This window comes from Trifolium pratense, linkage group LG4 (assembly GCF_020283565.1).
Source record: "Trifolium pratense cultivar HEN17-A07 linkage group LG4, ARS_RC_1.1, whole genome shotgun sequence".
In the NCBI taxonomy this organism is placed as follows: domain Eukaryota; kingdom Viridiplantae; phylum Streptophyta; class Magnoliopsida; order Fabales; family Fabaceae; genus Trifolium; species Trifolium pratense.
Genome location: NC_060062.1, coordinates 43,038,580 through 43,055,555, shown reverse-complemented (window position 1 = coordinate 43,055,555; position 16,976 = coordinate 43,038,580). Strand labels below are relative to the sequence as shown.

The window sequence follows — 16,976 nt, the reverse complement described above, 5'->3', positions numbered from 1 at the left end:
TTTTACATTAGAAGCCTTTAAACAATCTACTAAATTACATTCATATGTTTATTTTTATTTTTAATTTGAGTATTAAACAAAAAAATTTATCTATTTATTTTCTTTATTTAAAAAAAATATTGTTGAAACAAAATAATTTTGGACATTTAAATTCTTTTTTTAATAAAAAAAAACTAAAGTACAATTCAAATTCATGTTGAAAGAGGTGTAACGGGATACCCGAACCCCGTTGGGTATGAGTTTTGGGGTATACTTTTCGTCCTCGCTCGAAATTTGGATGAATTTGGGGAAACCTGAAATTTATGGGTTTGAAGAGGGCAAAACCCCTCCCCGCCCCATTGTTATGCCTAATCATGAACTAATCAATCGTCAATTGATCTAGTGGTGATTGACGTTGAACTTGGTATGAAGTATCACAGTTCAATATCTCGTAATTACGATCGAGAGGGGGCTTCAGAACTGATCATGAACCAGATTAAACGTACGGTACTAGATACCCAGATTAAGTATATAGTAGACCAGATACACAGTGAATACCAAAAGAAGAAAATATCATGAACTTATTTAATTTTTTTTTTATTTTTGTCCAAACTAAGTTGACCTTTCAAAAATTTGTGAGAAATTATAAAAAAATAAAAAATAAATGAGGAATTAAAACGAATCTTCAAAACATTTCTAATAAATAAAATATATTTTATTTATTTTTGACAAAAAATCTATTTTATTACTAAAATCAGTAATTAACTATTATATGAGCGATATTGTGCGCGAAATTTTGGATGTCAAAATCCCCAAGATACCACTATTTGTCAAATTTCTAGCTCTATATATATAGACTTCACGAGAAATTCGATTTCTTTCATATATCATCATCATCATCATCATCATCACACTCAGAAAACCAATCAACCAACCCTATATACACATTCACAACCGCCTCAACCGCGTTGGTAATAACACACACAATTCTACTACAAAAGATTCATACAAGGAACTCATTACTATTACAATACAAAAAATGGTGATTCCTATGTGTGGCCAAGAAGAACTCGAATTATCAAGAGACGGCAGTCAATATAGTCTCTCCACCGGAATTTTACCTTCTCTCGGCGCCAGAAGTAACCGGAGAGTTAAACTCCGACCTCTCATTATATCTCCTTATGACCGTCGGTACAGGTAATCCGCTCATTCTAATTCATCCTCTGTTTCTTCCTTCTTAAATGTCATTTAATTCTTTCCACAAAATATAAATCACACCTATTTATCGTGATTCTGTCAAATTCACTGTGAATCTAAGTGCACAAACTTTTTTTTTTGGTTGACACCGGCCGTTTAATCTGGTTCGGGTGATATCTGATAGTCAGCTCTGACATGACGGCTTTCAGAAAGAAAAAAATTTGTATTTCTTTTTAAATAATTTATATTTGCTTCTTGTGAGAGAGTGATATTTTCTGTTGCTTTGTTTCTGACGGAAAAAATTGTGAGCTGTTAATGTTCAATTCACTTCTTTCATTTTCTGTTTGTATTTGATGTTAATATTTTACTTGATTTATTTGTTTCTGATTCATTCTTTTATTCTACTTTTTGAAACCATTCAACAATTTTCTTCCTCGTTGAATTCTCTCATATGGAAATAATAATTTTTTTTCCTTTTTTATTATTTATTTTTATTTTTATTCTCTTGTACTTTTCGAAATTAGTTTTGACTAAAGGTTAATTTTTGCTTGTTTTGTTATTTCTTGAGAAACCAGAAACCAACAATATCTTTCTTAATGATCACCGGCGTTTACTAAAACAGAAATTTTGTTTCTTTTGGAGTAGTATTTTATATTTTTTAATAAACAATTTTATCACCAAAAATTTCTCAAAATGTTCTTTTTTTGAAATCTATCTATCTGTTAAATTAGAGTTTTCTGCAAGCATCCACATGTCTTTGGTCATATCATAAAGTTTGACTTTTCTTTCCTTAAATGAGAAACAACCAAGAAATTGGACTCATGATGATGGCTATGTATTGAAACAAGTTTGAAATTGGATTCTCAACTGAAATTCCAAATTACTAGTTTTGTTTTTGACTCTGTTTTGCTCTGTTTCGTGTTCAAACTATTTTATTCATTTTTCATTTCCTTTGTTCTTTTCTCATTTATTCAACATAAATACAGTAACTGTTTCCAACTCTGATATTTGTTCAGTGTCACGGTTCCAATGATCCGGTCAATCCTATGATTCAAACACTCTTTAAATTAGGCTTGTCCCCACCATGTTGGACATGGGTCGGTGTCGGACACTGACACGATATTTATAATTACACTAAATTATGTCATTCATCAAATTATTATCGGTGTCTGTGTCGTATCAGTGTCTATATTTCATAGCTCAATAGTCAATCCTATATTTTATTGGAATTTGTTCAAGTTTGAGTTTTAAACTCGAAGTGATCTCATTTGGATAACATGTTTATAATTCTAAGTGAGCCCATTAAAAAAGTGATTTCTTTTTTAAATATACTAGTAAGTGTTAAAATTTTAAATAATTAAATTAGTCTAAATATTAAAATTTTCATAAAATATAATCTCATTTTCTTGAGAATTTTTTAAAATAATTCCTAATGGACGCCATCACCCAACCCAAACTAACCACTCGTTAGATTGGTTCGGGGTTGGTGTAAAAATATGAGTTTTTAACTCAATTCAAACCAATGGAACTTGATTGGATTGATTAGCGAGTTTAGCCAAAACCAAAACCGACCCAACCTGACCCGTAAACACTCCCATTTTTTACATCGTATATAGGACGCATATAATACAACGAGTTTAGGTATATTCAGATTCTAAGGAGCCAAAAAGAATTAATATAAAATCCAAAACTGTATAGAATGTGTTCAGAATTTGGTATCTTATGTCAACTTTTGATGTCTAACAAACATTTCTGATTAAGTAATTAATCTTTTTTTTGTTGGGGTTTTGCAGGGCCTGGGAAACTTTCCTGGTCATACTGGTTGTGTATACTGCTTGGGTATCTCCATTTGAATTTGGATTCCTTAAGAAACCACAAAAACCACTTTCTATTTCGGATAATATTGTCAATGCAATGTTTGCTATAGATATAGTTCTCACATTCTTTGTGGCTTTCATAGATAAAACTACCTATTTGTTCGTAGATGAACCAAAACAGATTGCTTGGAAATATGCAAAAACTTGGTTGGCATTTGATCTTATCTCCATCATTCCTTCAGAGCTTGTTGAAGGGCGACTATCTTATGGCCTATTCAACATATTTCGACTTTGGCGTCTTCGAAGAGTTAGCGCTTTGTTTTCCCGGTAAGATAAGTTGTAGCTTTACTCTCATTAAACTATTATAGTATTTTGTTTCTTTGTTGCGTAGTTTATGACGGTAAATGTCATGTCTTTGAGACTAGGCTTGAGAAGGACCGAAACTATAACTATTTTTGGGTTCGGTGCGCAAAGCTTATTTGTGTAAGTTTTCGAATAAATTTTATTTGTAACCTTCAAAGAAGGGAGATAAATTAGATGTAAATGGGCTGAACTAATAATCTGAGTGATTTTTATAGGTTACCCTTTTTGCTGTGCATTCTGCTGGATGCTTTTATTATCTTCTTGCTGCGCGTTATCATGATCCCCAAAAGACGTGGATTGGCCAAACAATGGCCGATTTCCTTCATCAGACCTTATGGACAAGATATGTGACGACTATTTACTGGTCGATCACTACTTTAACAACAGTTGGTTATGGAGATTTGCATCCGGTGAATGAAAGGGAGATGATCTTTGTCATATTTTATATGCTTTTTAATCTCGGATTAACAGCATATCTGATCGGTAACATGACTAACTTAGTTGTCCATGGCACAAGTCGAACTAGAAAATTTGTAAGTATCAAAGCTATTTTTTAGTTAGTGATTTCATGTTTAGGAAATCATAATTAAAACTTGTTGTTTGTGATTATTCTCAGAGGGATACCATACAAGCTGCATCGAGTTTTGCTCATAGGAATCAATTACCCGCTCGTTTACAAGATCAAATGCTTGCTCACTTGTGTTTGAAGTTTAGAACTGACTCAGAAGGGTTGCAGCAACAAGAGACACTCGATTCGCTTCCTAAAGCTATCAGATCAAGCATTTCACATTATCTTTTCTATTCTTTGATGGATAAGGTCTACTTATTCAAAGGAGTTTCAAATGATTTGCTCTTTCAATTGGTAATTGCATTTGTACCTTTTCATCATAACTTGTAACTGTTTGTTAGAAATTTATTTTCATTTTCAATTTGCATTAATGAATGGTTTGTATTTTTCTCGATTCAATTACGAAAGGTATCGGAGATGAAGCCAGAGTATTTTCCACCTAAAGAAGATGTTATCTTACAAAATGAAGCTCCAACTGATTTTTACATTCTAGTCACTGGTGCTGTGGTAAATATCCAAATTATTGATTTTAGTTCTAAACATGGATTTTCAAAACTTTTGATTGAACATAAACTGAAAAGTTTCTTTTTAGTTTCTAATACTTTTATTTATTTGACAGGACTTGGTAGTTCTCAAAGGCGGGGTTGAACAGGTAATTTAATTTCTTAGTTAATCCATGATAAGAAATTGTGTCAAAATATATGATACGAACTAAATCTAAACATCGATAATCTGTTCCAGGTTGTCGGGGAGGCGAAAACTGGAGAGCTTTGTGGCGAGATTGGTGTACTTTGCTATAAGCCGCAACATTTTACCGTTAGAACCAAGCGATTAAGTCAACTGTTGAGGCTGAACCGTACCACGTTCTTGAACATTGTTCAAGCTAACGTGGGGGACGGAACCATAATCATGAATAATCTTCTTCAGGTTTGAATAATATCATTAACAAGTTATTGTATGCATCTTGACATAAACAAATATACCATACTTATATATAATTTATTATGGTGTGCAGCATTTGAAAGAGCTTAATGATCCAATCATGGAGGGAGTTTTAGTAGAGACAGAGAACATGTTAGCTCGCGGTAGAATGGACCTACCGGTTAGTCTATGCTTTGCAGCAGCAAGAGGAGATGATTTATTGATACATCAATTGTTGAAAAGGGGTTTGGATCCAAATGAATCTGACAACAATGGAAGGACAGCTCTGGTAAATGATTAATTTTGATTTTTGATCTTCTTTTGTGTATTACTATTTTCTTAATCTAATGTGCTAATTTGTTGTTCTTAAAAAATCAGCATATAGCAGCATGTAAAGGAAAAGAAAACTGTGTTTTACTTCTGTTGGATTATGGGGCAAATCCGAATATTAGAGGTAAATATTTCTTGTCTCTAAACTAGTTTTTAGTAAAATTATTCTTTACTTCAAATTATTTTGATTATAGTATTATATATATATATTCTAAATTAAGAGTTTAGAAAGTACTATACATAGACTAATCAGGATTATAGAAAAAATGTGAAAGATGAAAACTATTATACATGTCAATTATTGTTAAGTCAGGATTTTTAAGTTATTAGTAAGCATTTGAATTATTGTCTATTATAAACATTTTATTTGAATAAATAAACATATACTAGTTATTTGACTTTATCCTTTTCCCTTTCCTTGCAATAAGCTTATACGTATGCTACTTATTTTCTTAGCCAACTTATCTTTCCGTATTAGGAAGTCAACAAGGTATCTTTCTTAATATTTAATTAGCATCATGTTGAACTCAATTAGGAGATAAGTGTAAGAGCCTGACTCATCTACTAAGTTTAAATTTGACCATATATAGGACTCGGTTGACTAGTACTGTTACCAGATCTTCTTAGCATTCTACCATGTAAGTAAGTACAAAGATTCATACAAATCAAATCGGCCCAAGTAAGGGTATTGAACACGTTAAGAAAGTAGATAGACTCTTACGTATCGACAAAATTCAGTTAGGGAGAGAGAATCCACCTTATATATCCCAATTTTTTTTATATAGAAATCTTCTATCAATTGAGCTATAAACCGAGTGGAGGGTACAACAAGGGATGCAAATTTGCTACAGTGGTTTTTCACACTATTTTCAATCTTGACCGTTGATTGTAGATTGGACGGTTCAAATCAACACAGTTATAAAATCACTTCAAACAATCTTAATTGTACATGCTGTAATGTAAAACAGTGGGAAAATAAATTGTAGAAAATCTGTTTCTTACGGTAAGGGTTTAAAATATTTTGAAAAGAAAGGCCATGTTCTTTTGGGATTGTCTTAAAAAAAATAGACAATAAATCAACTCACAACATGGATTGCATATATGATTCATTAAAACCAACATGGCAACATGGATTGCATATACTTCATATAGTATTAATGAAGTTATGAATTATTTAATCCTTGAATTGACTTTCCTCATATTATTTTGTTTATCTACACCACCGGCCTCTAATTGACTTTCCTCATATTATTTTGTTTAATGAGAAAATAAAAATTATTGTAGGATAATATTAGAAAATGATAGTATTATTTTTTCTCAATAATAGAACATAGTTGTATATATTATGCACAGTCTATTCCTTCCCATTATAATAATTATAGGTCTCCCTTTCAAAAAAATAAAAATAATTATAGGTCTCTCATAGTCAACACTAAACAGCCTACTAGTTGTAAATAAAATTCTATAATTAACAATATATGGTCATATGGTTTACCTAATCAAGACTTATCCATGCCTCTTTTTGTCTATAAAATTCTTGCTTAAAATCTTAATTATTTTATTATGTATGGTTTTAATAATTTCACAAAATATTATATATTGTAGAATTAACATTCATTACCAATCTCATCCAAATTGCACAACCCATTCCACACTAATGTTGACTTTGAAAAAACTATAATATCAACATTTCTTATCATGAAGTCCCCATACAATCCTTAAATTACAAGTAGCACCTTTAATATCTGATTAAAAAAATTAATTTGATTATGTTAATTTACTTGCAGATTCGGATGGAAATGTAGCACTGTGGGAAGCTATACTTGGTGAACATGAATCAGTGACCAAACTTTTGGCAGAAAATGGTGCTACATTGCAAAGTGGTGATGTTGGTCAATATGCATGCAGTGCAGTTGAACAAAACAATCTCAATTTGTTGCAAGCAATTGTGCATTACGGAGGAGATATCACACTTCCAAATACCAGCGTTGGAACTACGGCTTTACACGTGGCAGTGTCCGAAGACAACGTGGAAATTGTCAAATTCCTCTTAGATCATGGTGCTAACATTGACACACCAGACAAATATGGTTGGACTCCAAGAGCTTTGGCTGATCAACAAGGACATACAGAAATCAAAGCCATTTTTGAAGCCAAAGGAGAACAACCTAAGACTCAATCTTTTGTTACTATGCCTATTCCTGAGAGGCAGGGTAGTAGTACTACTAAGGTGAGGTACCTTGGTAGATTTACAAGTGAGCCAACAATGCCTATAGCTCAAGATGGATCATTTCATGGAAATGATAATGGTTCGTGGATGCCACACCGTCCAAGGCGTAGGAATAATAACTTTCATAACTCACTCTTCGGGATAATGTCGGCGGCACACAAAGGAGAAAATGATCAGTTTTTCAGTGTTAAGATGAATAGCAATGCAAGGAATGGTATGAAGAATATTGCGCGTCCGACTAGAGTAATCATTAGTTGTCCTGAAAAAGGTGAGATTGCTGGGAAGCTTGTATTGCTACCTGAAAGTTTTAAAGATTTACTTGAGATTGGAGCTAAGAAATTTGGTATAGTTGTTACTAAGGTTGTTTGCAAAGTTGGAGCTGAAATTGATGATATTGAGGTCATAAGAGATGGTGATCATCTTGTTTTTGTTGGTGATGGTATGGAGCTAGATTCTAATTCTCCAACACACTCTAATGGTGTCATTCCATAGTGTGCATTTAATTAATGTCCTAATTATTATAATTTTTGCTTCATCTTACTATAATTGATTTTTTTTTTTACCATTTCACTCAAAGTCAAATGTACAAATGAACCACTGAGAATAATACCTTTTATATATGGAAAATGCTACTAACAAAACTGTTCTTAAAGTATTGTTTAAGTGATAATAAAAAGTTTGCTTAAAAAAAAGTGATAATAAAAAGTAATTTTTGCAGTCTTGTGAACATAGTTCAATTGATAAGAATATCGCATTATATATGCAAGAGTCCGGGTTCGAACCCGTAATACTCCACTTATTCATCTTAAAGGTGAAATTTTATAATCAATTCAAGTTGATTGACAACCAATCTCATGTTATTATGCTTTTGGGAGGAAACTCAATCCAGAATGCACCACTGTATAGCTGCATAAGCAATTCAACACCCCCTCATTCATACGTTCTCTCATCATTTAAACTCAAACACAAAATTCCTAAGGTGAATATGAAAGCAACACACTTCTCTTTGTGTGCTTTTCTGGTTGAAATTCAAGTGTTTAATGGCAGTAACATGCAAACACAGTTCACCTCAGCAGTAAAGATACAAAAGTCTGAATGAAAAATGACGTAGTTTGGTTTCATGTCATTCCATACAGTTTCTTGGTTTGGGGTCCGGTTAAGGTGCATAAGCTCAAGCTTATGCACCGTCCATAAGCCCAAATCCATTGCTACCCGCAACCCCATCCATTGCTACGCACACCCCCATCCACGTACGCAACTTTCATATTCACAAAACAATCTCTCGCTGTTGCGTTCGTTCAACCTTCCCCATCGCCGTCGAGTTCACCGTCGAGTTAGTGTGTTTCATCTTCAACATCATCATTCATCGTCGTTCAACATTCAACCTTCATTGTGTTTCAGATTCAGAAACACAATCTATCGCCGTCGCGTTCTATCAACCTTCGCCATCGCCGTCGAGTTCGTGCGTTTCATCTTCAACATCATCATTCAACACTCATCGTCGTTCAACATTCATCACCGAAAGGGACAACTTTATTTTATGTCTAAAAACTCATTTAATTTATACTGTTAAAATTTGAACATAATCAACTTGAGGCATTAATTAATCATCAAATCGGTATGTTATTGAATATGAATATGGCTATCACTTTGTACTTCTTAGTATGCCATGTGTTTGATAATATGCCTCAGAGGCTTTTGTATCGGTGTTTGACTCTTTTTTTCCTTGTTGGTGTTACATTATATTATAAATAAGCCAAGCTTTTCTTATGCAATTTTGTTGACTATTATTTTATTGTCTTCAATTACTGATTCACTAAATTGGAATAATGGGTTATTGTTTTTAATTGCTCTTGCATGAAATTCCTATAGAAGTTTGATTTTTTGGTGAAATATCTTTCTGATTATTACAGTTGTGACTAATTGGTGTGGCATGCATGATATCAGTGCATCAGCTGAAGAGTGTTAGCATATTGGCTCAATATACACTTTGGAAAGCCGTTCTCAGATGAGTATGCTAAAGAATCTGGGGGCATGCAGACGCAGGAATCGGCTCTATGCTGCCGGTGCCAGAAACTACCTTAAAGGTAATGTACACTGAATGAACTTATGGAAGCTTCTATTTTGGGTACAATCCTGAAATTTCTATGATTTAATATAGAAAAGAAACTAACACTGAACTGAAGTTTGTGTTGATAGTAAACAGTTTTATGTCTGTGTCCGTGGCAGGGCTTGCTTGCTCAATTTATTTAGGTTTAGTTGGAACATTAAGTTGATGTAATTAGGTATTAAAATCAGAGTAATATATTATCTTATAGATAATAACTCAAACACTGTAATCTTATAGATAAGGTTCTTAAACCCAAACTTTGTAATCTACTGATATGGGGAGAAAATGCCTTTTTTTTCTTCTTGATTTTCCTACAATGTCTTATATATTTATATGATTTAGAAATAAATTATTTTAGCTTTCTAAGCCACAAACAGTACATAAACCTGATTTTTGTTCTTCCAAGGTTTCCTAGTGAAAGGATATAATCAATCCAGAAGAAAGTTTATTCAAGTAAATCAGTTTTGACATATACTCAATCAAAGCGTATTACAAACATCATTTTTTATTTATTGCAGTGTTGGGTTTTTCCTCTATTCACACAGCTCCAAACTCCTCTGTTTACACTGAAACCATTTACCAAGCGTAATGGTTTCAGTGTATAACTTGCTGAAACCATAAAACCATACTTATGGTTTCAATGTTTGTACACCTAGTCTGAAATGACGATGTTACATAGCATTTGAATATTGTAAATCTGTGGGTTTGTTGACTTAATCATCAGTAGGCTTTATTATGATTTATGAATGTATTTTATGATACTTACAGTTTTACCAATAGTGCATACTTACAGTTTTGAAAATGATTTTAGTAGTTTATACACTGAAACCATTAGCATTGGAAAATGGCAATGCCTTTCGACTTCAGCAAATTTAAGTGGGAAACTCCCAAAATGCCAACTCAACCAGACAAAGACAATTGTGGAGTTTTCTGCATGAAGTTCTTAGCTGAATGGGAAGGTGACAGTAAGACTTCAATGGACTCTTTCAAAGATTGGAACAAACTCAAAAAGCAAGACAAAGTGGAAAAACTAATGGATTTGAGGATTGGAATATGCTCCACAATTTTAACTCACTGCAGCAATTCAAAAGCGGAATATGTGGTAAACAAAGCAGCTTCTTACTATCAAGAAATGGCTCAAAAGCTGCAACATGATGTCTAGGTTCTAGATGATGTCTTACTTAGTTTTTGGATTTGTATATAGATAAATTTTTGAATTTCTTGTTATGTTAGTTTATGATAGATTTCTGAATTTTTGAAATTTTGAAAATGCCTTGCTCAAATAGGTTCTAGAGGATATAATGAGTGACCAAGAGTCAGAGATCAGATAGAAACTTTTTTATGTATTCATTGTTGAGTCTCTGACACGTGAGTTGGTGTATGAAGAATTGGTGGTTCATGTCTTAATTCCCAATTTGGTGGAGAAGGCATACCTGTTATTTATTATGAGTTATGTCATTTTGATATTATTGAGCATGACTATTATACACCAAAAAGGAAGAATCTGACTTTCACATTTTTGAAAATCAGTAATTTATCATTTTCATTTTACTTGTAGTTTGAATAAAGATGAACACTCATATTAACTGTAGAATGTGATATACTTGAGATGAAGTTCTGCGATTGTTGTGTTTATCTATTGGTGGGTTATACACTCATATTACTTGTAGTTTGGATAAAGATGAGCACTCATATTAACTGAAACCATTACTCTTGATAAATGGTTTCAGTAAGTTATACACTGAAACCATTACTCTTGATAAATGGTTTCAGTTACATTTTAATCTTTCTCAACTTAATTATAAATGCATTTGAACAACATTAAGTATTAAGCAAACCCATTTGAAAATTATCTCAATTTAATTTTGAAAAAAACTTTCGTCACTTTCGAAATTTAATTTTTTTTGTTAAATCGTTTCAGTTACATATACACTTTTGATAAAAGGTTCAATACATTAACTCTCAATTTAATTATAAATGTATTTGAACGACATTAACTATTAAGCAGACCCATTTGAAAATTATCTCAATTTTGAAAAAACTTATGATTTTGGTTTTCATACTTATGCTTTTCAATATTATAACCTTGATTTTGAATATTATTAGCCCATGATGGATTTGTACACTGAAACTATTACTCTTGTTAAATGGTTTCAATAAGTTATACACTGAAACCATTATGCTTGATAAATGGTTTCAGTAAGTTATACACTGAAACCATTAGTCTTGTTAAATGGTTTCAGTTACATATACACTTTTGATAAAAGATTCAGGAACTTCCATTAGTTGAAACCTACTTAAGGATGGTCTTCGAATCAACCCATTTGAAGGACGTGCATTTGAATTCAACACATCACCTCTCTTTAGGTTCATGGGTTGATTTGAAGACAATTTTCCTCTCTTCGAATCCAAACAATTTTAATCTTTCTCAACTTAATTATAAATGCATTTGAACGACATTAACTATTAAGCAGACCCATTTGAAAATTATCTCAATTTTGAAAAAACCTCTCGCCACTTTCGAAATTTAATTTTACTTTTGTGTGCCTCTAGCCACTCTTGGTGAAAGGAAATAACTCTTGATTTTGGTTTTCATACTTATGATTTTCAATATTATATCCTTGACTTTGAATATTATTAACCCATAATGGATTTGTACACTGAAACCATTACTCTTGTTAAATGGTTTCAGTAAGTTATACACTGAAACCATTATGCTTGATAAATGGTTTCAGTACGTTATACACTGAAACCATTAGTCTTGTTAAATGGTTTCAGTTACATATACACTTTTGATAAAAGGTTCAGGAACTTCCATTAGTTGAAACCTACTTAAGGATGGTCTCCCAACATGAGAAAGATAAGGATGGTCTTCGAATCAACCCATTTGAAGGACGTGCATTTGAATCCAACACATCACCTCTCTTCCGAGGTTTAGGTTCATGGGTTGATACGAAGATAATTCTCCTCTCTTCGAATTCAATACATTTTAATCTTTCTCAACTTAATTATAAATGCATTTGAACGACATTAACTATTAAGCAGACCCATTTGAAAATTATCTCAATTTTGAAAAAACTCTTGATTTTGGTTTTCATACTTATGATTTTCAATATTATAACCTTGATTTTGAATATTATTAACCCATGATGGATTTGTACACTGAAACCATTACCCTTGTTAAATGGTTTTAGTAAGTTATACACTGAAACCATTATGCTTAATAAATGGTTTCAGTACGTTATACACTGAAACCATTAGTCTTGTTAAATGGTTTCAGTTACATATACACTTTTGATAAAAGGTTCAGGAACTTCCATTAGTTGAAACTTCCATTAGTCTTCCATCAGTCTTGTTAAAAGTGCAAGAGAAAAGTAACAAATGACTAAATATAATCATAATAATGGACCAAATATAAAAATGTTTTTATATTATCAATTTACCAATCAAAGATGATGAATTATTAATAAACCATGTTTGGTTGTATCCAAAAATACAGAACCACGTCTCACATCCTTTACAAGTTTGATTTTAAAGTTCAAATAGACATACAAATGCAAGCTTAATCTTGACATTTGTAGAGTGAAAACAATCTTTGCTCCACAAAAGGGAATGAGACGATGGCATCAACCTCTGCTAGCAACCCTTATGAAATTCTTAGAACCAGGAGATTTCAGTACAGAAGAACATGAGATAAACCAAATATAAAATCATCAAATTCAGTGATAAAGCTGCACTCAATGCAATAAAGCGCGTAAAAAAAAGGCATTATCTGCAAATTCCTGCAATAGAGAGAAAAAAAGGTAGTGTGAGTGTTCTAGAGCAGAAACATGAACATTATTTGAAGTAAACATGAACACACACATGCTAAATATTATTTCCTTAATAAGAAAAGAATGTGACATGTATCAAAGGTATACTTTAGCCGTATCATATGAGACAGCTCTACTTGCAGTCAGATCACTCTTGTTTCCAACCAAAAGCTTGTTAACATTATCACTGGCATAGCGGTCGATTTCACTTAGCCACTGCTTCACATTATTGAAGCTCTCTTCATCTGTCACATCATAAACAATCTGCCAAAAGCATCAAGTTAGTAGAGAATGCAAAGAAATCCCAAAAACACCAGAGGAGTATTCTAAGTTTAAACTCTTATGTTGTAAAAAACATCACTCACAATGATTCTATGGGCCCCGCGATAGTAGCTACTGGTTATTGTCCTAAATCGTTCTTGTCCGGCAGTATCCCACTACAAGAACAGATTGTAAAACAAGGTAAGAAAATCTCTGTCAATACAACATTCAACCTTGAATTTCAGTGACCCATAATATGGCCTAGGAACTTAACAGCTTCAAAGATATGATGTTATGAATAGACATTACAGCGAACAACAACAAATACCTCAAAGGAAAAAACATGTTCTTTGAAAGATTAAAAGTTTAAAACATACTCCATCCGGCCTTAATTATAAGCAAATTCTACTTTTTAGATTCATTTGAATACCAATGTATCTAGACTTACTTAAGGTCAAATACATTGATTTTTCAATTAATCTAAAAAGTAGAATTTGCTTATAATTAAGACTGGAGGGAGTAGTATATATTAAGCTTGCTGAAAGTATAATATTAGCAAATAGAGAAGCAGAACAAAACAAATCTAAGATACATACGATCTGTAGTTTAATTGTCTTCCCATCCTACTCAACAGTCCATATTTTCTGCACAAAAGGATATGATATTATAAGTTCACTAGATACACAAACACAATCTCAAATGATTTCAAGCTAAAGTAAAATTGGAATGTTGTACTCACAAAATCAACTCCAATGGTGCTTATGTAGCTATCAATGTATGAATCATCCTGTAGGATATCATAAAGTTAATAACTTCAATTACTGTATTATGCAGCACTAATATGGAGCGTAAAGGAGTTTAAGTTAGGAGTTATAATCTTCCAGAAATACATAACACATAGTAACACAAGATATGAGCTTACATAACCACAGATAAAAGATGATTTTGCTAAACATCATAAATTTACCCTTAGCAGGAGAAATTCTTAGAACCTGGAGATTTCAATACAGAAGAACAATTGTGATTCAAAATCAATTTAGGGTTTCATTTTGCAATTATTCAATTCCTAAATTATTCAATTTAACATAATCTTCTTCTGTCAATGTGAAATCAATGGTGATGAATGATGAAATCAAAATTCAATTTAGTTTAACCTAATTCTCAAAATCAGAATCAAAATCAATGGTGATGAATGATGAAACCTAATTCTCAAATCAAAACAACATTCAGTTCAGACAAAATCAAAATGAATATCAAAATCAGAAGAAGCTTACTCTAGTACTACAATGAACAGGCAGAATCGTCGAACAATGCAGATAAAGAACGAAGAAGACTACGGAGAAAACGATGGAGAGAACGGAGAAGACGACGAAGAAGAAGCTTTGAAACGGAGAAGGCGATGGAGAAGACGACGGCGACAGCGTAGACGAACCAGAAGATCACGATTTCGTGGCTGTGTGATCTTAGTGTGATCGTGTGTGACAAGACTCACAGTGTCACACATTCAGATCGTAACACGTGGCAAAACAATTCCATGATCAAATGGCTATAATTGACTTATGCACTGTGCATAAAAACACCCTTATGCACATTAACTTTTGCCATGGAGAGTGATACTCCACTCCCCGTTCCCAACTCACATGTTCATATATTTGTTCTTTTATTTTCATAAAAAAAAATGTCATTATGCAAAAACTAATCTAACGGTTAATATATTTGTTCTTAATCGTCATCATCTCTCTCCTTTAGACATTTGTTTTCTTCAGGAGTATTTTATCTCATGTCCCCGTGTGAAAAAATTTCACATTTAAGAAGCAAAATGAGGCGATTTTAATTTTAATATTATTTATTTAAAAGTAATGAACAGTAGAATTGTTTGTCATTTGCTTGACACAAAAAAATATTATATAATTTTTTTAAGCATATCTCATTTGTTAATGTGCAAATTTTAAAAAATGTATCTATTTGTTTTTATTTTTATTTGTTTATTTTACAGTGATGTATGGAGAATAAAAATAAAGTAATACATGATATTATTGCTTTTAATTCTTTTTTTTTATATATATAAAATCATTGTTACTTTCCCTGCTTTTAAATTGATATCGTATTTTTTATATAATAAAATCTACAAATGTATGTCTCACCCTGTGTAAGTTATTTTTTGCTTAATACCTCCATGTAGGTTTTTTTTTATCAATACCTCCGTATTTTAATATTTTGTTTGGTACAAATCACTATGTCTTTTTTTTTTATTAGAAAAATCACGTTAAGGTAAACCATAATTAATAGAATAATAAAATGAAATAGAAAAATAATCTATGAAGTCAATTACTTCATTCCTTTTATATTTCAGACAATAACACCTTTTTCTCTACTTGATAAGTATGAAGTTTAAGAATAATTTTTTTTAAGCATATCAATTTCTCAATTCCACATTTTTCCAATTCATTCTATAGTATAGTCATTCGAGGAGTTTCTATTATTTTATCAGTGTATTTGTTAAATATCACATGAAAAATTAGACAAATAAAAAAATAATGAGTAAAAAAATAGAGTACAACATTTATTTATAAATAATAGTAAAAAAACATTTATAAGCATGATTTAAATCCAATAAAAAATAATATGAACAACAATTCTTTTTTAATAAGTAAACATTTGATTAAAAAAAAATGACAATAAAATATAAAAAATATAAATAAATACTTAAAACTCTAACATCAATTGATAATACTTAATCCTAATTTGAATAACAAACAATGTTGTTCTTCCGTATATGGACCTGCAAATAAAGATTTATAACTCAAAATTAGTACAATTTTCTGATTGTAGAATTAAACTTGAATATTTTATCCACTCCTTTGTTCCCAATCCAGATGTTATTTATCCCTCGTAGTCATCTTCATCAGTCTCTGCAAGAATCCAAATAGTAAATAAAAGTTACAAAGATAGATGAAAAATATTTTGGCTTCTTAAAAAGAAGTTTACAATTTCTACCAAAAAAAAAAAGTTTACAAAATATTATTGACTTTAGAGAAGAAAATGATTTCTCTTTTTTATGTTGAATCCTCTTATTGTAGCCTAACACAAGTAAACAAAATACCTGCAAAGAAAAATAAATAAAATTTAGATATAAATAAGAAATAACCAACAATAGCAATAGATTTTTTATTTTTTAAAAAAAAAACCAACAATAGCAATAGATAGAAAAAAAGGTTGTGATTCTGTCAAAAAAAAAAAAAAAGAAAAAAAAGAAGAGTAGTGAAGGTGAGAAGAGAAGAGAAAATAGAGAAGGGGCGCTGAGACATTCAATGACTCTCACTCTTACATGTTGACCCGTATATATAGAAACTATAGTAGATTTTTGGTCCTTAATTTTTGAAATTTC

General features: G+C 31.6%; 1 protein-coding gene, 1 long non-coding RNA gene and 1 pseudogene across 3 annotated transcripts; 2 read left to right on the top strand and 1 right to left on the bottom strand.

Moving 5' to 3' along the window:
• The first annotated feature begins 760 nt into the window (after nucleotides 1-760).
• Nucleotides 761-8,046, top strand: LOC123924388 (potassium channel AKT1). The gene is made up of 11 exons (XM_045977260.1): nucleotides 761-1,176; nucleotides 2,970-3,320; nucleotides 3,419-3,476; nucleotides 3,572-3,889; nucleotides 3,973-4,218; nucleotides 4,333-4,431; nucleotides 4,544-4,576; nucleotides 4,666-4,851; nucleotides 4,940-5,134; nucleotides 5,224-5,299; nucleotides 6,963-8,046. The coding sequence occupies exons 1-11, from the start codon at nucleotides 1,019-1,021 to the stop codon at nucleotides 7,895-7,897; spliced, it is 2,655 nt and encodes an 884-aa protein (XP_045833216.1). The 5' UTR covers nucleotides 761-1,018; the 3' UTR covers nucleotides 7,898-8,046.
• Nucleotides 8,047-8,555: 509 nt separating this feature from the next.
• Nucleotides 8,556-10,583, top strand: LOC123882308. 2 transcript variants are annotated; one of them, XR_006799760.1, is made up of 2 exons: nucleotides 8,556-9,492; nucleotides 10,309-10,583. It is a non-coding gene; the product is annotated as an uncharacterized LOC123882308 (long non-coding RNA). The 2 variants fall into 2 exon arrangements; XR_006799761.1 differs by having other exon boundaries at nucleotides 10,034-10,583.
• Nucleotides 10,584-12,919: 2,336 nt separating this feature from the next.
• On the bottom strand, nucleotides 12,920-15,027 carry LOC123922714 (annotated as a pseudogene).
• Between the last annotated feature and the right edge of the window lie 1,949 nt (nucleotides 15,028-16,976).

Bases quoted from the DNA above. Each gene is read 5' to 3' on its own strand.
- LOC123924388 (XM_045977260.1), top strand. From the start codon at position 1,019: ATGGTGATTCCTATGTGTGGCCAAGAAGAACTCGAATTATCAAGAGAC. The intron at 3,321-3,418 runs GTAAGATAAGTT...CTTTGAGACTAG, and splicing joins GTTAGCGCTTTGTTTTCCCG to GCTTGAGAAGGACCGAAACT. The intron at 3,890-3,972 runs GTAAGTATCAAA...GATTATTCTCAG, and splicing joins CAAGTCGAACTAGAAAATTT to AGGGATACCATACAAGCTGC.